The sequence below is a fragment of the Sorex fumeus genome, unplaced genomic scaffold (genome assembly GCF_029834395.1).
Source record: "Sorex fumeus unplaced genomic scaffold, SorFum_2.1 ptg000115l, whole genome shotgun sequence".
NCBI lineage: Eukaryota > Metazoa > Chordata > Mammalia > Eulipotyphla > Soricidae > Sorex > Sorex fumeus.
This window is the reverse complement of record NW_026606172.1, coordinates 18,726,620-18,747,390: the sequence shown is the minus strand read 5'-3', so window position 1 is coordinate 18,747,390 and position 20,771 is coordinate 18,726,620. Positions and strand designations below refer to the sequence as shown.

Genomic DNA, 20,771 nt, shown 5'->3' with positions numbered 1-20,771 from the left:
CAAAAAGAGATATAAACTATAACAGAAAATGCTGAAGAAAATATAAATTCAAGAAAACCTTGCCTTGATGCATCGGGCCTGGGCCTCCTCCACCCAGATCCCCCGTCTTCCAGTCACTAGGAAGATGTTACACTCACCAACTGCCCCCCACCAACCCCGCACGGTGTAATCCCATCAACGGCCAAGACCTAGAGACTATAAAACCAAGCTCTCGGAAGCAAATGTGGTCGCATGACCTCTTATTGTCTAGTTCTCACTTTCAGAGAACCCAATATGCTACCGAGAGTATCCTGCACACACGGCAGAGTCTGGCAAGCTCCCCATGACGTGCTCGGTATGCCAAAACCCAGTAACAATGATGGGTCTCATTCCCCTGACCCTGAAAGAGCCTCCAATGTGGCACTTGCTAAAATCTCAGGGTTAGGACGAATAACAATGTTGCTGGAGCAATAGCACAGCCAGTAGGGGTGTTTGCCCTGCATGCAGGTGACCCGGTTTGATTCTCAGCATCCCATATGGTACCCCTAGCACTGCCAAGAGTAATTCCTGAGTGCAGAGCCAGGAATAATCCCTGAGCATCACCTGGCGTGACCCAAAAAGAAAAAAAAAATTAAATTAAAAAATAAATAAATAGAAGTTTGTAATCACATCAATGTAGTCTATGTGTCCTTCCCAGAGCAGAGGACTCATTAACTTGTGTCAGTTAATTTCAGTTATAATCAAAGACTAAGTTTTCTACCTCATAGAGAAAAATCAGTCACAGTGTATGTCAGGGTAGAGAGATACAGTGAAATTTAGCATAACGAACCAACTTCAGTAAAAACCTTTTAACTGATCTCCAACCAATATTTCTTCCAACCGCCTGTCTCTGTATATGCTTTTTAATACAGCAACAATATTAAAACCACAAAGTACCCAACTGCAGTTTGAATTTGAGACAAATCTTCTTTAGTAAAAAACTCAAAACAAAAAGTAGAGCTACAATATCTGGGCACACAGAGCCTAGTGTTGATAAGATGTTGAAGCATGTGGCAAGTTTTAAGACTAGAAACTAGAAAGAGGTGGGCAGGGGAAGGGAGGTTGGTAGTTATTGATAACTATCAAAGAACACTTTATTAGAAAGTGGGAGTTACAGAAAATACTGTAATATTTACAAAATCATGGAAAACACGAACCCCAACGACTGCATTTTAAACCCATGACCACATGAAAGTAAAGACCACTCATCAGTTTCAGCGCTAAGGCATGCCATTGGGAAAGGGATTACTGTCACTGTCCTCCCATTGCTCATCAATTTGCTCGAGCGGGCCCAGTAATGTCGCCATTGGAGACTTTGTTGTTACTGTGTTTGGCATATTGAATACTCTCGGTAGCTTGCCGGGCTCTCCGAGAGGGGCGGAGGAATCGAACTCGGGTCGGCCATGTTGGCTGCGTGCAAGGCAAACGCCCTACCGCTGTGCTATCGCTCCAGCCCTGGGAAAGGAAACCGAGGAAAAACTAGAGCTGGCTAGAAATACCTTTAAGAAGCAGGACTCTGACTTGGAAGATTTCGATGTTTTACACTACCAGTATAATTAGCCTTTATTGTACAGGATTTCTTGTTTTCTCTTTGCATCATGTGCTTTAGGTTTTTGACAAAAATTAAAAAGATAAAGTTATGTGAATCAGCATGCTAAATGACATTCTGAATTTTCTAAAAATTTAGACCATCTTTTCTATCTCACGCATCATTTGGGTAAGATAAGCATAGAAACTCTTCAGTTTTACCTTTATTAATAAACGCTTCCTTTCTATATTTACTTGTTACCAAAAGGACTGCTGCAAGGGAAAAGACACTGCCTATCATTTATATACTTCAGTATAAAATGAAAAATGTTTTTCGATTTTTTTATATCTACCAAGACCAGCATTGAATTTGGGACTGCTAGTTGAAAAACGTTTGATTTTGAAAATGTATTTCCAGCTCCCAAAATACTTGCATTTCATATGGCTTATGAGTAGATCATCACTATATATATACTTCTACCAACAGTTATCACAGTATTTAAGACTGAAAATCACCAGTGGATCTATCACAAGAGTACATTAGACTGTTCTAGCCAGACTAAGAAGTCTGGGCACTTCCTCCAAAACTGTTAAAGGCATCCAAACGGGAAAGTGTTTAAGTGCATCATAAAAATCTACAGATTACTTAAGTGTGTTGCCTTAAACTAGATAAATGGGAGGAAAATATACTTATTAATAAAAACCTCATCCATTGATACCCTAGTGGAGAAAGACATCCTGTCAGAACTTTCTACACAAGTTTCATTAGAGGAAGATTAAAAAACAGTAATGAGTAGATAAGTGAGTGATACATGTCTAGAGACAGCCTAAAACAGGCAGCATCTAAAGGATTAGTCAGGTCATTCTCTCGATAATCTTCTTTTAATTTACAGTCCCATTCTATTAACGTTAATAAATCTGTTCACTTTTTTTTATTATTACAAAACAGCAATCTCAGTATTTAAAAGGAGATGAATAACAAAGGTGTTTCTTTTGTAGCCTACTTCCCAACCTGTAACCTAAAGTTAAACGTTAGAGCACTAGTAAGCTTAATTAGTAGATTTACTTAGAAGGAAAATACTCCCATTGATTCATATAGTTCTGGCAATTAAGTAAAGTCCATCCATGAGAAAAGTTTGTAGTAAAAAATAAAATGTACAAGGGCAGGAAATAACACAGCAGGGAGGGCGTTTGCCTTACACATGGATGCCCTGGGTTTCAATCCCGGCATCCCATGTAGTCCCCTGAGCACTGCCAGTGATTACTGAGTGCAGACACAGGAGGAGCCCCTGAGCATCACCAGATGTGACCCAAAAAGCCAAAAAATAAAGCAAAAAAATGATAAACAGAAATAAAATGTACATTTATATCATAGTTTGAGCATATTCCAACTTAATTTAGAAAACACAAAGAAAACCCCTCAATACTAATACAGATTTCCTGCCCAACTTTTCTTTCATTATACAAAAAAGCCAATTTATAATGGCGTAACGATCTCAAATTGTGACCATAGAATTAAACAATAATGTCAAAAATGAAAAGAATTAAAGATGTTTATGACAGGAAATGAAAATGAAAGGTGCTTTAAAACAAATTATGAATTGGGACTGGAGAGACAGCACAGTGGGCAGAACACTGCCCTTCCATGTGGCCAACCAGGTTCAATCCCTATCATCAGTTCATCCGATAGGCCAACTAGGAGTGATCCCTGAGTCTAGAGCCAGTAGTAAGCCCTGAGCACTGCCAGGTGTGGGCCAAAACCAAACAGAAAAATATAAGATTTTAAATTACGTAATAATAAGAATTTGAAGTGATCTTAAGATCATTTTTCTTCCCGTTTATTACTTTCAAGATCAGAAGTTTAAATTTTCCAGACCTGGGGCTGGAGTGATAGCACAGTGGGTAGGGTGTTTGCCTTGCACGTGGCCGACCCGGGTTTGATTCCCAGCATCCTATATGGTCCCCTGAGCACTGCCAGGAGTAACTCCTGAGTGCAGAGCCAGGAGTAACCCCTATGCACTGCCGGGTGTGGCTCAAAAAGAAAAAAAAGAAAAAGAAATAAATAAAAATAAATAAATTTCCCAGACCCTCCCCAAGTCAATATATGAATTCAACAAAACCATTTTCTTTTAATTCAGAGGATGTTTTTATATTCCTATTTAGCTACATAATTATCTGGATTTCTCCAAAAGTGAAGGTCAACAATCTCTAGTTCTCTATACCCGCCTATGCTGTAAATGTGGTAACAACACACTAACAATAAAACTTTAGCAATTAATCTGAAAATTAGAAATTAATAAAATTGTGAATGACAAGCACAGCATATAACTCTTAAAAGAAAAAAGCATTGTTTTCTAGTTCGTTTTTCTCTCTACCAAAATACCAAAAATTTTGAAATGTAAAGCAAAAATTAAGATCAGAAGACCACACCTTCTACAAGATCATTGTGGGTGATTTTAATGCCAAGATAGGACCGAGAAGATCAGCTGAAGAATTTCACATCGGGACTCATGGCCTGGAAAGGAACGAACAGGGTGATAGACTGTCTGAGTTCATCATGTCGACCAAGACCATCCATGGTAACTCACAGTTCCAGAAGGCAGAATCTAAACGATGGACATGGGAGTCTCCCGGTGGACGATTCCACAACGAAATAGACCACATCATATTCAATCGATGGTTTTGCCTGACCGATGTCGCTGTTGTCCCAAAATTTCAAACGGGATCGGACCACCGTCTCCTTCATGCAAAATTCTACTTCACAGAGCGGGGAGAAAGGGCTGCAAACTTCAAAAAGGGAACTCCCAGAATGACCACCAACTGGGAACTCTTTGGCACCATTGCGGCAACATGGGAAGATGCCATTGTTGACAACATTGACGAGGAATACGATCGACTGGTTCAGCACCTCCATGAATGTGCAAGGAACGCCAAGAGAGAGATAGCCACAAAAAATCGCCTATCTTCGAAAACTCTTGAGCTAATTCGCCAGCGTGGTTTGGCGCATGCCTCAGGCAACCGCAAGCTAACGTCCGAGCTCGCAAAGCAGTGCAGAGATGCAATCAAGGAAGACCTCAAAGAGAGAAGAGCAGAAATACTGGTAGATGCGGCAGAAGCCGGGAAAAGTATTCGTAACGCCCGCCTGTCCTTCGCCAACTACAAGACCAAGATTGACTGCCCTCCAACGTCCTGATGGATCCATCACATCCTCCAGAACGGCAATGGAGAAGATTATCCATGACTTCTACTCAAATCTCTTCGACAGCCATGTCCCCTTGCTGACATACCAAATTCCACAGGATGGATATGTCGTTCCCAACATTCTCCCTTCCTAAATCCAACACGCCATTTCGTCGGTAAAGAAACAAACAGCACCCAGCCCAGACAAGGTCAGACCTGAACACCTGAAGAACCTGCCGTCAGTACTCATCAATACACTGGCTCGGCTCTTCACTTGCTACCTGTCTGAATGCAAGGTTCCGTCCCAATGGAAAACCAGCAGGACCGTACTACTGTTCAAGAAGGGAGACATCCATGACATTGGCAACTATCGCCCGATCTGCCTATTGTCTGTCATCTACAAGTTGTTCACTCGAGTCATCCTAAATAGGATTGGCAGAACACTAGATGAAGGACAACCATGCGAGCAAGCAGGGTTCCGCAAAGGATTCAGCACCATCGACCATATCCACACGATAACCAAGCTCATTGAGGTTTCTCGGGAGTTCAAGATGCTGCTCTGTTTAACGTTCATTGATTTAAAGAAGGCCTTTGATTCTGTTGAGATGGAAGCGGTCATTGAAGCCCTAGCCAATCAGGGCATTCAAGCCCAATACATCAGGATCCTCCGTGAGCTGTATTAAGGATTCACTACCAGGATCTCACCATTCTACAAAGAAGTGATCGTTGATGTCAAGAGAGGGGTGCGGCAGAGTGATACCATTTCACCGAAACTCTTCAGTGCCACCCTCGAGAACATCATGCAAGGACTGGAATGGGAAGGAATGGGAGTGAAGATAGATGGTCGGCAACTACACCACCTCCGCTTTGCTGATGACATTGTTTTAATAACACCAAACATCAGCCAAGCGGCACAAATGCTGGCCGACTTTGACTGTGAGTGTGGAAAGGTAGGACTACAGCTGAATCTTACGAAGACAATGTTTATGAGAAACAGCCTCGTTTCTGATGCCCCATTCGCTCTCAATGGAACGACCATCTCCGAATGCAACAGCTATGTGTACCTAGGTCGAGAAGTCAACATGACAAATGACCTGGCACCCGAGCTGCCCAGGAGCAAGAGAGCAGCTTGGAACACCTTCAAGAATGTGGAAGAAATAGCTAAGAGGACGAAGAACCTCCGGCTCCGGGCACATCTCTTTGATTCCACTGTTCTTCCTGCATTAACATATGCCTCAGAGACCTGGGCCCTACGCAAACAAGATGAGAACGCTATTCAGGTCTCCCAAAGGAGAATAGAAAGAGCTATGCTTGGAATAACACGTTTCACTCAAATGAGAGTACGAATCCGGAGTTCTGACATCCGTCGACAATCAAGATCAGGGACGCTGACTCATTTGCCAAGGTGTCGAAAATCAGATGGGCTGGTCACGTAATGAGATTTAAAGACGACCGCTGGACTAGAGCTGTTACTGACTGGATTCCATGGGATGTCAAAAGACCGCGTGGCCGCCCATCTACCAGATGGTCAGACTTCTTCATCAAGATCATGAACGATCGGTTTGAGGCTCTTCATGTTCCCAGAGCGAACAGATGCCATTGGGCTACACTAGCACGCGACAGGGACAAATGGAGACGTTACTGGTGCCCGCTCGAGCAAATCGACGACAAACGGGAAGTTAAGTGATTAAGTGATTAAACCTGCCTTAGGATGGAAATAGATGGATAACTAAAAATTTAACTGAGTTATGAGATGTTTATACTATAAAAACAGAAATGCTCCCTTATCAAATTTAGTTATCACTTCAAAAAGGCCTGTCTTACAACATGTTACGGAGAATTAAAGAGCACCTATTCTCACAAATACTAGCAACTTGGAAGTACTTTTTCTGTTCTGTTTTGTTTTGGAGGCAGTGCTCACATCTACTGGTGTTACAGGTTTTCTCTTCATTTTGTGCTCAGGAGAGCATATGTGGTTCTGAATATTGAACTGGGGAACGATTTTTCTTTTTACAGATTTTACTCTCCTTAGGAGGAAGGTGGCGGGCGGTCAGGGGATATATTTGAGCACACAACTCTGCTCAGGGAGTAAGCTGCTTAGGAAACCATGTGAAGTGCCAAAGATTCAAACTGGGGTGAAATTCAAACTGGCAAGTGCCTTCACTCTGTACTATCTCTCCAGCCCCTGTTCTCTTACAGTTTTCTATAAGCAGCTGTTCAGTGTTTGGGTGATTCAAGTGTAGAAATAGCAACTAATCACCCAAGCAGTAGTGGAAAGCATATCTAAAATCATTCTAACCAATCATAAAACGATGTCACATGGTTAAAATTAATGCCTAAATTATGAAATATGGTTGAAAATGAAATATATAAAACTTTAATAGCAAGACAGTCTATTAAGAATATCAAAGAGACTAAAATACCTAATCAAGGCAAAAGTGAAAGATCAGTATTATTTTTTAAATCCAGATAGTCACTAATATTTAATAGATTGGAAATCCGGTCACGGTCCTCCCATTGTTCATCGATTTGCTCGAGTGGGCCCAATAATGTCTCCATTGTGACACTTTTTACTGTGTTTGGCATATCGGATACGTCACGGGTACCTTGCCAGGCTCTCCCATGCGGGCGAGATACTCTCGGTAGCTTGCCGGGCTCTCCGAGAGGGGCGGAGGAATCGAACTCGGGTCGGCCACATTGGCTGCGTGCAAGGCAAATGCCCTACCTGCTGTGTTATTGCTCCAGCCCCCCCAGTATTGTCTCCATTGGAGACTGTTGTTACTGTGTTTGGCATATTGAGTACATCACAGGTAGCTTGCCAGGCGCTGCCGTGCAGGCTCGATACTCTCAGTAGCTTGCCGGGCTCTCCGAGAGGGCGGAGGAATCGAACTCGGGTCGGCTATTTTGGCCGCTTGTAAGGCAAACGCCCTACTGCTGTGCTATCGCTCCAGCCAATAGATTGGAAATACTAACACTACATAGAACACAACACATAACAAACATATTTAAAGGACACAAATCTATTAACCTATTTAGGGATTCATTAATATTTAATCACTATCACTATCACCCCACTGTTCATCGATTTGCTGGAGCAGGCGCCAGTAACGACTCCATTCGTCCCTGTCACATACTAGTGTAGCCTGATGGCATATTGGGGGCTCTTTCAGAGTCATGGGAATGAGGACCATCATTGTTACTGTTTCTGGCATAACAAGTATGCCACGGGTAGCTTGCCAGGCTCTGCTGTGCGGGGTACCCTCAGTAGCTTGCTAGGCTCTCCGAGAGGGATGGAGGCTTTTGGGGCAGCCTCTGATCACTTTCATAGGTGTATTAATATTTAATAGGTTGGAAAAAATAAAACTAGTACATACCACATTACATTACTTTATGGGGTATATAAAGTAACATAATGGGAGACTAACACCCAAGGATACTAGAGATAAGGGCCAGTAGGATCACTCCATGGCTGGGAAGACGGCTTCACATGCTGGGGGAAAAGGCAGCTGGGATAGAGAAGGGACCACTAAGTAAATGATGCTTGGAGGGCTTGCTTGGGATGGGAAGATGCATGCTGAAAGTAGACTATGGGCCAAACATGATGGCCACTTAGTACGTGTATGGCCATCTACCCCAAGGACCCAAAGACCAAATTTAGAAAAGATTTCTCTGGTTTTATTTTCATTACAGCCCTATAAACAATAGCCAAAATACTAAAACAACCCAAATGTCCAAGAACAGGTAACTTGGGGGGGAGGGGGGGGGAAAGGTATATATAAAAAGTGGAATACTACACAGCTATCAAAAAGATGAGATCATACTGTTTGCTGCGTTATGGATTGATCCAGAGAGTATCATGCTGTGTGAAGTTAGTCAACAGTACAGGGACAGATACAAAAGAATCTCTCAGTAGTGAGAAATATGTAATGAAACTTAGAAATAATAAATGTCCAAACGCAACAAAAACTGAGAACTAGTTTTCAGCTCAAAACTTACTATGGCAGGGCAATGGAATAGGATATGATGAGGTGGGGTGTGGGACAGTGGGGAGCAGACCCTCTAGTGGTGGGCCTGTTGTTGGGACAATTGGCATATGAAACCGTACCATTAGCAGTACTGTAAATAATGATGCCTAGATTAAATTTTTTAAAAACAAAATATATGCATATATTAAATATAATGCTTTAATGGGCAATAGTTCTTTGAATAACATCTTTGAGTGCACACAAATAAATATGATCTCACACACGAAACAGTTTTGATTTTATTTCTTGCTCACATGCTTCTATAAATTTATAGGTAGTAAATTTTAAAAATACTTTCAATCTTCTTGAAAAACTCCTAAAAGCAGAAAGGCAAGGGAAAATAATTCTAAATAAGTAAACACAGACATAGAGCTCTCGAGTTACTATAGGGAGTAAGGACAGAAGTGAATGGAGAAGAAGGCGATAATGAAATTTAATTGATCAGATGAAAAGACATATTAGAACCTTACTTGCATTTATATTTGAAACATAAATTAAATGAAAAACAGCTCCAATCCCCTTTCCACTGCCATGTAGAAATATGTAAAAATTCTTACCTGAATAACAGCACTAAACCAGCAAGTATTTCCAACATTCTTCAATCCCACAGGAGCTTTGTCCTGTCTTTTTCTATCATAAGGGTTTCGAGAATCCCTCCAAACTTCCATAGGTGTCCTCTTCAAACATGCTTTATTTTCTGCTATGCTGGCTTCAAGAACTCTTAAGAAATAGGGGGAAAATGGTAAGTGCGTATTAATCTAATGTCTTCGACGATGTGGCATACTATAAACTATTGATTTTAATTAAGTTCTGAACAAGGAATTTGTTCTTGGGAATAACACAAAGTTTACTCAAGTAGCTATTAATTTTAAGAATAACAGCAGTGGCAAGGCCAATAAGGTAAAAATGAAACTCAAAGTGTTTATGTATTTTTTTTCTAAATTATACCTGAACAAATTATGATTAGTACTAAGAATACATATCTTCAGTAAGTTTTCTGAGTAGTCACTGTATGTTTTTGCTTTTGTGTTACACCCAGCTGTGTGCTCAGGGTTTAATCACGGCTCTGTGCTCAGGGATCACTCCGGGCACAGCTTGGGAGACCATATGGGATGATGGAAATCAAACAGAAGTTAGCTGCATGAAAGGGAAATGCTTAAAATCACAGTACTATTTCTCCAGTCCCCAAAATTACAGAATCAAAGTACATATGTATGATACAATGTAAAACTAGTTTTTATAACAATTGTTTTGAATCACCAAAAAGACAATATTGAACAAATTGTACTTTTACTCCACTAATCAATTATTTTTACTTCCAATCAAAAAAGTTAGGTACATGTATATATCTAAACTACAGAGCCAACAGGAGATCCAGACTACAACAACCAAACTTTAAAATGGTGTCTACACCAGATTGGATGGGAGTGTCACATAGAAGCCAGCTAATCTCGACTAACAAAAACATTAACACCCAAGGCTTAACTGGCAACAACAGCTTAGTAAATTCTCAGACAAGGACTTAATGTCCCCATGGTGAAATACAACAATTCTTACAAATTTTCTTTTACTTACTTTTTTTTTTACTTGGGTCAAGTTTTTTTTTTTTTGTTTTTTGTTTTTTAATTTTTATTAGTGAGACACCATGAGGTAGAGTTGTAGACTTACAAATTTTTGTACTTGGGTTTCAATTATACGATGATCAAGTACCCATTAGTCATTGAGTGGTTAACAAGCAATGTAAAACAATGTATTGTCCACCTGCTAGTAGGGCAGGCTTGAGAGGTAGTTGGGAAAACAGAGACAATGATGGAGGAAAGGTGACCATGGTGGTGAAATTGATTTTGGAATACTGAATGCCTATAACAAATCATCATTAATGACTGTAAATCACGGTGCATTAATAAAGCGAGCAAATCGACGAACAATGGGAGGGCCTTTACTTTACTTACTTTACTGTACTACACTAAAAGGGACCAGAATTCCATTTATTTAATATAAAAGTGACACTTGTTACTGTGTTTGGCATATCGAATACGTCACGGGTAGCTTGCCAGGCTCTCCCATGCGGGCGAGATATTCTCGGTAGCTTGCCGGGCTCTCCGAGAGGGGCGGAGGAATCGAACTCGACATTCAGAATAAATCAATACCTACCACTGTTACCAGATAGCAACCTTTCAAGTAAGGAGAGAAAGTCAAGGCACCAATTTGACAGCAATCCTAACGTGCAACAAAATCAAAACTGAAACTCAAAAGGCAACTAGATTATCTCATTGCAATGGGATTACAAGGGATAAAAAAAAATTAAACATAAAATGAAATACACCTTAAATATAAGGTGTATTTCACTTTTACTGACTTTTATAAATGCTAGTACCTTCACTTGAAAACTTTGTTACTTTTATAATATAACTAAGATACTTTTATTTAGAAGAAAAAGTAACCTTATTTCTCTCTTGGTAAATAGAGGTGAAAAAATAAAAATAAGCAATGAGTTGAAGGAAAAATAGCAATAATATGATAAACGAGAAAGAACAATGTCCATGGTCATATATAAGAAACAGAAGAGAAATAAAGCAGTGAATTATTAGCACACATTGAAATACAATAAGAACCACTAAAACAGTATTTTACAGAATATACAATCAAAAGTCTAGAACTGCATCCAATTGTAATTCTTTCAAATGAAACTCTACCATCACATATACATAATTTATTCTTTTGTGTACATAGATACACATTGTTACATATATGCATTTTAGATGTGATTATAATAAAATACTAATAAGAAATAAACCTTTCTCAGTAATCCTAACAGAACGGCTCATACATAATGACCAAGGAATGAATTATGTAGACAATATTTACAGAAAATCTGAGCATCTTTGAAGATTCCTATTTTGTTAAAATAGAACCAATAAGTAAAAGTTGAAGAATAGTAAAAGTCAATTAATAACAGCGTGAAACAATCTCAGGATTAGACTGAATAAAACTAGATTTCATGCTCCCCCTAAATAGTGAACAACCCAAGCCGAGTTTATAACCTAGACTACAGTGAGAAAACAGTGTTATTAAGCAGCTTAGACATAACTCATTTCGGTGATACAGTAAATATATCATCAGCAAAAGCGTGGATTATTTTAAAGTTTGGTTTATTATAATATTTCTTTAACCACAACATATCCTAGAATTACACTGAAGACTGAGAATGAAAAAATGCCATGACTTTGCAATCTCCTTGATAGAGCATTTTTAGCATTCATTTTCATATCACCAGAGTTTTCAACATGCTTCAGTAATCCTTCTACCACCTAGCTCCTAAAGAACTTTGTAAACACATTTATCACACTGCACCAAAAATAGTAATCAACCAGTCTCTCCCATCAGCATCTGGAGGGAGAAACATGATTGTGTTTCATCCCTAGAGCATTCAAGATAAATAGCACAGGCTAAGCAAGTGCTTTTACTTTTAATGAATAATCAAGACATTCAATGCTGCTACTTTTTTAAAAAAAAAAGGTTCAAACTGTGTTTTATACTAAAGGTAAAGTAAAGGCCCTCCTGTTGATCATCGATTTGCTCGAGCGGGCCCAGTAACGTCTCCATTGGAGACTTTGTTGTTACTGTGTCTGGCATATCGAATACGTCACAGGGAGTTTGCCAGGCTCTGCCGTGCGGGCGAGATACTCTCGGTAGCTTGCCGGGCTCTCCGAGAGGGGCGGAGGAATCGAACTCGGGTCGGCCATGTTGGCCGCTTACAAGGCAAACACCCTACTGCTGTGCTATCGCTCCAGCCCGTGTTTTATACTATTGTTTAAAATAAAGATAACATTGAAAACATTTCCTTTATGACCATTATGAGGACACCTATAGTCACTGGGAAAGCAGCATCTAATTTAAACTGTATGGATCATAGAGGTGAAAAGGGGAAGAAAAAAGAGAATTCGGGGCAGGGGGCTGTTGGAGGTAGAAGAGAATGAATAGAAGAGGTAGGAAAATAAAATAAATAGAAGGGAAGGGATGAATTGTGATTTCCTTGAATCAGTCCTGATTTTCCAGTAAAAACATTTGTATTTTTGAGATCACACTACACACCTAAATCAATAAGAATTGATTCATTTTACAATATTCAGGACTAATTCATAAAACAGCATAATTTTCAGTTATTTTCTTCTTCATTTATTATTCTTATGCATCTTAACAATATCTAATCATTTTCTTCTCAAAAGTTCTTGCCCCTTCATTATAGTTTGACTCCTGGTCCTTTGGGGAGGGGATTGAGGGGTTGGGAAGGTTGAGTGTGTGGTGCTCATGGCTGACTCCTGATTCAGCACTCAGGATCTCTACTGTCCATGCTATGGGGAACATATACAGTGTGCAGGACTGAACATGGGTCAGTTAGGAGCAATGGAAGTGCCTTAGCCATTCTATTATCTCTCTGGCCCATACAGGATTTAAAGCAGTTTTATTTTTGTTTTGAAATTGTGGTTCTTGTCATACTGACCCCAATAGTGCTCAGGGGTCAAGGCTGAACAATTCACGCTTTACAAGATATGCAGCGGTGCTCAGGGAAGCTATGTTGGAGATCTTCAATTTATTACTTGTACTATATATCCCCAGCTCAACAGTTTTTACATGATACAAATGGTAGTTAACTAAGAATTCACACAATCTTCATACATCATTTTTGTATATTATCAACATAGCTAAATACATTTTTCATGATAAGTCTTCCTTAAGGAACAACTTACATATAAAATATATTTATCTAAATGTGTAACTCAATGAAACATATATATTACATATATATTCACAAACCCATGTGACCGCCACAAAGAACAAATTATAGAAAATCTCCACTATTACATCCTTATTCTCCACTATTACATCCTTATACCCTTTTTTCAGACAAGTTTCCTCTCCATCTTCCAAAACATTACTGTCCTGATTTCTATCACTGTAATTAGTTTTACCTTGTTCTTAAGAATAATATAAATGTCGGGAGTATGGTGTCGCCAGCAGGTCAATCTGTACCTGTGAGGTGACTGCATCAGCAGCCTGATGGCACCGTCAGACTATCATATACCCCAAAATTGCTGCAGTGCCTTTGGCCAGACCCCAAAAACTTGGGGCAAAGTTTACCAAGAAAGTAAACGGCCAAAAGTTAGGTATGTGGGAAACACACCCACAAACCACCTCTGGTTCAGCTATATAATTAGAGGCCTGACCTCTCTAGTTCCTGATCGAACTGCTTAACGGCCATGATCCCAGAGACTCAGAAACAAATCTTGGAACCCAAAGGCTTTTGGCATAAATGCATCCTGTTCCTGCAGTAGGTTACAGGCGCTGGGCCACTCCAGGTGGGAATAGGTTTCGTGCCTTGGCCTGTTCCCCCTGGAATCCCGGCAACCGCCATCCTCCAGAGGCCACTGGACAGTCAGGTTTGGTCCTGCAGTGACGAGACATGCGGGCCTCACCAGATGGGGGCGGAACCAGCCCTTTCCTCTCCATCCCAACGAGACCCCAAGTCACCGCCTACAAATGGCCTCTCTTGCTCCTGATCAAGCTGCTTAACAGCCATGATCCCAGAGATTCAGAAACAAATCCTGAAACCCAGCAGCTTTTGGCAGAAATGCATCTGGACCCTATACAAGGTGGCCACGGCCTCAGAGCTTATTGGAAAGCCAGGTATGAGCCGGCGGTGACGGGGCAAATGCAGTCTCATGGGAAGGGGGGTGGTACCGACTTGTCCATCAAGCCCTACCTAGGTCACAAGTTGCCCCCACAAGCGGCTCTCCGGCACTGCCATGACTCCAGAGGCAAAAGAACTTGGTCCACAGCCCAGCAGCTTGTGGCAGAAAAGTGAATGGACCATGCGTTAACCTACGGCACCATGCCTCCCAGGGAAGGAAAGGGTGTTGCTCCCTTCCGCCCCCCCCACCCCACCCCCCCCACCCCCCCTGCAGCAAGGTGGCCATTGCCTCAGAGCTTATAGGAAAGTCAGATATGAGCTGGTGGTGACGGGGCACTGTTGCAGTCTCATGGCAAGGGGGCTGGTACCAGCTCGTCCTTCACGCCCTACCAAGGTCATGAGTTGCCCCCCATGAGCGGCTCTCCAGCACAGCCATAACACCAGACACACAGAAACCAATCTCGTAATTATCTGGCTCTTTGCAGAAATCCAAAATCATTATATGACATTATATGATTCTCATACCAGCTATAGAAAACAAAGTATTTCACAATGCCTTTTCAGCAATACTGATTGTTGGGGGGAAAATTCTAAATAATAATAGTGCATCTTTTGTTGAAATAATGAATGTAATCAATCTAGAGAAGAGTTAAGTAGAAATCATCTGCCTCACAGGCATTGGGAGGGGTGGGGGGGTATATTGGGGTTCTTGGTGGTGAAAAATGAATACTGGTGAAGGGAAAGGTGTTTGATCATTGTATGGCTGAGACTTAAACCTGAAAGCCTGGCAACTTTTCCCACAGTGATTCAATAAATAAATATAAGAAAAATAAATAAATAAATAAAATTTTAAAAAAGGTGGAGTTCAATCAGCTAATCAATGGCTGAATAAATAGCAGTATTACCACATTAAAAAAAAGAAGAAGAATGATATAAATGAAATCACACTAAAGCTCATTTTTTTGTGTGTTGGTTCTTTCATTAAACAAATCACTTTGAGGATAACCTCAAATTATGCAAGCAATCAGGAAAATGTTTTCCATTTTAATGCTCAGTATATTCCCTGATATAAATATGCCACTTTTTTTAACTTTTCCATTATTAGGTATATTTGGTTGTTTACAATATTAATTTATTGTGGCTATGCAACCTTTTCTTAAGGATCAATAACTACAACTGAAAATGCTGAGTGTTCACCTATTAATGTTTAAATTTATTAGAAATTCCCAATTTTACACAATGCCTACAGCATTAAACATAAATAATAACATAGAACAGCTCAGCTGTTCCACAGGCTCAGCAGTACTAGCTACTCCTTTCATTTTAACCATTGTAATATACACACAGTAGTGCCTGGTGTGTAATGCAGTGATTCATCAAGCGTGTACCATTCAGATCATCATCACAACCAATTTGTTAACACATCCACAATCACCTACAGGATACTATTAAGTGACTCTTTTCTGATGTAAAGCATATTTCTATATATTAGATATGTGACTCCTGCCAAAAGTTGATCCATTTCTCTTATACGGAAGAAGCCCACATATCATGGGGTGTGGTTCCTTGCTGACTAAATCAAACCTTGGATTGCACCACCATCCTGAGTATTATTAGTAGTATCTCACTCTGATGGACTTTTCAACATAGAGTCTTGCTATTCGAGTCTGCAGAGCTATTTCTGGCCGATTATGGCCCTTGAAACTAATTTGTTTCATATTTTCAACTTTTCCTGACCACTTGTAATATGACATGATGTACCTTTCATCAAATAAGCCACTTAAAACTGGGCTGATAAACAAAGCATTCAATAGATTAAACCTTCTAAGCTCCCTAATATGTCATAAGCAACTGCTTTGATGAATTTTACAAATATTTACAGATCAACTTAAAAAATTATAACTGTTTCCCTCACCTCCCTGTCCAACCCTCCCTTAAATAATATATATATTATTTTTTAATTCTTATTTTAGACACAAATGGATCAAATCACAGTATTTTTTATGAAAGACTATTTTGACAGCAAAACCTTTTTTCCTACTCTCAACATATGATTATAGTAAAGTATATTGTAGTCCACATTGTCCATTTAACATTATGAAAGAATACAATTCTCCCTAACCTTCAAAAGCTACTTGCAATGTTATTGCATGTTTTCCTGTGACTTAAATGGTTCCCTATTAGTTGACATTTAACAGTGCTACAATATATTTATACAAATGTACTTTCAATCTTACTAGTTCCTGAGTCAATTCTGGGAGAATAGATAAATTTAAAATTCCAAAACACAAATACCAAATAGCCTTCCCAGTTTTTAAGTGCCAGTTTCAGTCAAATTTATCTCTCTTAACAATAGTACACCAACACTGGGAATAACAAAATTAAGGTTTTTAAATTTAATGAGAAATTACTGAAACTTAATTTTGCTGGACTTTGCGTTTTTGATTGTTGCTGCTTTGAGGTTTTGTTTTTGTTCTTTTTCTTGGGGGGGGGGGAGGAATTGTTGCTATCTTAGTACTGTAATGGGGATGGAACCCAGGCCCTCACACATACAAAAAAAATAGGTTCTAAATTGTATAACACTTCTGGCCCTAGTATTTTTTTGACATGCATGCCAAACCCCAAACCACATACTCCCTCTTTAGTGCCAATTTTACCATTATTGAATGTTCTGGTATACATCTATATCTAATCTGTTTTGGTTTCTTTTAATATTCCTAATTGAAATTTATTGGGTATCCATAAAAATGCAGACTTTTTTTCTTTGCTCCTGCAATATATTCAGTAATTACTATTTAAAATTTGTATCTGATGCACTGTCATCTTTGCTTTTTATAATATCAATTAATGTGTTAAGTGAAACTTATTTCTCATCTAATACTCCATATCTTTTTGTCTTTCTCCGTATTTTCCACTTTTAGCTATAGACTGAACAACCACCACAGGATGGACCACTGCTTCTCGCATATGTTCTAGTCTACTCATAATATGCTGCTTAGCTATTTCAAATATAGTAAATCTGTTTTTTTTTTCAACTTTAGTATTTCAAATTTCATTTCCAGGAGATAATCACATTTTCAAATGGCCTTGGTTTCTCCTCATTTACTCTAAAAGCTAATACATAGTTGTGTCAATTACAGTATCTGACTCAATGCAAGAGTGCATTTTTGTTCCTACTAGTGCCTGATCTCTTGACTCAGTTTCCCAAATGTGCTTAAAAATTTGGACAGGAACTATATGTAGTGTTTCCTAACTTACTGACAAGAATTCTTTGAGACCAAAACATAGACACTTTCCAAGAGAGAATATATATTTTTGTCTGGTTTTGTTTGAGGAGTGGGAGGCGGATTGTTTTGTATAGAGGCCTCTTTGTTAAGGGACTGCTCCTGCACCTACACTCAGGAATTACTACTAGAGGTGCTCCGGAGTTCTAAATGGAATGCCAGGGATTGAATTTGAATTGATTGCATGCAAGGCAAAAGACCTACCTGCTGTACTATCACTCTAGCCTCATGAATTTGCTATTTTCTTAACCATAAATAAAAAGAAAAAGTTTTACAGTGAACACATTTTTACTATTACAGATCATTTGGGGGAAGGGCTGAGGGTACACTCAGCAGTACTCAGAACTTATTCCTGGTTCTATACTCTGGGCTCAGTCCTGGTGGTAGTCAGGCAACCTACCACGAGGATCCCTGACTGCAGAGCCAGGAGTGAACCTTCAGAAAACTCGGTCAGTTTCTGCCCTCCCCCAACACACACACACACCCCAAAAAAGAAGAATCTGAGTCCCACAACTTGATTATGACCCTTGGTGAGCAAATATGCAAAGACCATAACCAAGAGTGCAGAGTGCAACCTTCCACAAGCACTGAACTCAGTGGGTGATCCAGGGTTAGCAAAATAACAGTACCAAGGAACAAAAAAGGGAAAAGAAGGCTTTTTCCCTCCATTTGGACAAAAATCAGTAACTAAAACAAAATATAACAGGTATTGAACTTAATATCAGATTAGGTATGATCATAATTCCTCTATTTTAATTTTACTTTTTAGGTATAATCAGCATACATTCAATAGAAAAACATAATATTTATGTTATTTGGGACTTAAGTTTCTATATATTTTCAATTTGTTTATTAATACAAATTCACATAAATAAAATGTTATACTTTAAAAATATGTATTTTAAAAATATCACTATATCCTATTTTATAAGTTTTATAAGCATCATTTCCTTAAATATAAAACCAACATATAATTTACTTAAAATATTTCATATCGAACTTAAGTACTCTTAAGTTTTATAATTATTCAAGGTAACTATTACATTCCAAACCAGTCTGTTTAAAGACAAAACCAAATTCTTTAATTTCCCCAACATCTTCACAAAAAAACACCTAAAATATCTAAGGATAGATTATGAACTTTTTTAGTTCTTTTTTAAATTAATAGAAATTAAAATTATTTACAACTAAGATGGCAGAAGGCAGATCTCTGTTCTTTATATTTTAATATAATTATAGTTTCAAGCATAACAAGATATTAAAAAGAATTACTAAATTATAGTATGCACCAGTACTAAAAGGTAAAGGCCCTCCCGTTGATCGTCGATTTGCTCGAGCGGGCCCAGTAACGTCTCCATTGGAGACTTTGTTGTTACTGTGTCTGGCATATCGAATACTCTCGGTAGCTTGCCGGGCTCTCCGAGAGGGGCAGAGGAATCGAACTCGGGTCGGCCATGTTGGCCGCTTGTAAGGCGAACGCCCTACCCGCTGTGCTATCGCTCCACCAGTACTAAATATAGCATTTTGAGTCATCTCTTCCATATAGTAATATCTAATTTTTAGGAAAAAATAAACTATTAGTATTGTGCCAAGGAAATTACCTTAAAAAGCTGGTACATTCTGCTACCAAACAACTGAAGTCATAAGTCCCATCATAGCTTGGTACCTTGTGAAATTATTTAACCTCTTTCAAAACAAACTTTCTTAGGAAGACAAAGTTATTGTTGTTTGAGAGAATATCATAAGTCACAATTTAAAGGTTTTTGTGCTTTTTATTAAAGTAAAGGTAAAGTAAAGGCCCTCCCGTTGATCGTCGATTTGCTCGAGCGGGCCCAGTAACATCTCCATTGGAGACTTTGTTGTTACTGTGTCTGGCATATCGAATTAGTCAGCATTTTTCAGGAATAAAACTAGTCTCATTTATTTGATTCCTCAGTGGATATAATTGTCTCAAACTATAAAGTTTTAACTATTAAATCATCAGCTCAATTCTATCACTGATCTTGGATATATATATATATATATATATATATATATATATATATAGTGGGGGAAGGTGTTTTGGTCACACTCCATACCTGACAGAGCTAAGGGCTTAGTCCCATGTAAGAGATCATGTAAGGGATCTTACTCCCATGTAGAGGATCATGTAAGAGATCAGTTTTGGTAAAGCACTGCAAGTATCTCTCCAGCCATATCTTAGATTAACTATTTCTTGAAAAGAGGAGAATGACCCTGCAAAAATTCTACCATATTACAGATCAGAGGCTGGGGCTAAGACCTGCGTGTCAAATCCAGCTGACTGTCTATTTTTATAAATAAAGAGTTACTGGAACATAGTTGCAAGCAACTCCTATTTTTTGCACTCCCCTCTTGGAGAGCCTGACAAGCTACCGAGAGTATTCTGCCCACACAGAAAAGCCTGGCAAGTTACCTGTGACGTATTCAATATGCCAAACACAGTAACCAGTCTCAGAGTAGAGATGTTACTGGTGCCTGCTTGAGCAAATCGATGAACAACAGAAGGAAGGGCTACAGTGCTACAGTTTTCTGCACTGTAACACCAGAGTTGAACAACTGCGGCAAAACCATTATGGCAAACAAAGCCTAAAATACTTACACTATCAGCTCTTTCCACTGTTTGCGGGACCCTACTTAGAATGATTATAACTGGATAGTACATTAAAAAAATTGATTAAAGAAAAGAAAAAAAAAATCAAAATAATATTAGACCCCTGACCAGTTCTGCTTTCCACATGCTGGCCCCTTTAGTCCCTGATGCCCCCAGATCGTAAGAAGGCCGGTAGAAGGAACCTGCCCTCTGGCCCTGCCCTGAGAACCACAGGATTGTCTTTCGGATTTCCCAGAAGCATGTGGCCAATACTTCTCTCCAGGGAACACATGTTGGACATTTCCAGTGAACTCAGAGCCTGAAGTGGCTTGGCTTTCCCAACCACATCATGCTAATAATAACTTAATCCTAGTTCTATCCACTGATTTCCACAAAAACTAATAATGGAAGCTGTGGTGTTCAGAAATCATAGA

General features: G+C 39.3%; 1 protein-coding gene across 3 annotated transcripts in view; it reads right to left on the bottom strand.

Annotated features, from left to right (window-relative positions):
• The window catches only part of USP25 (ubiquitin specific peptidase 25), a 174,018-nt gene that overhangs the window by 100,742 nt on the left and 52,505 nt on the right, over positions 1-20,771 (bottom strand). For all 3 annotated transcript variants that reach the window (XM_056135433.1, XM_056135434.1, XM_056135435.1), the window contains exon 5: positions 9,308-9,470. In XM_056135433.1, the coding sequence (XP_055991408.1) occupies positions 9,308-9,470 (163 nt within the window). The remainder of the gene's footprint in view (positions 1-9,307; positions 9,471-20,771) is intronic.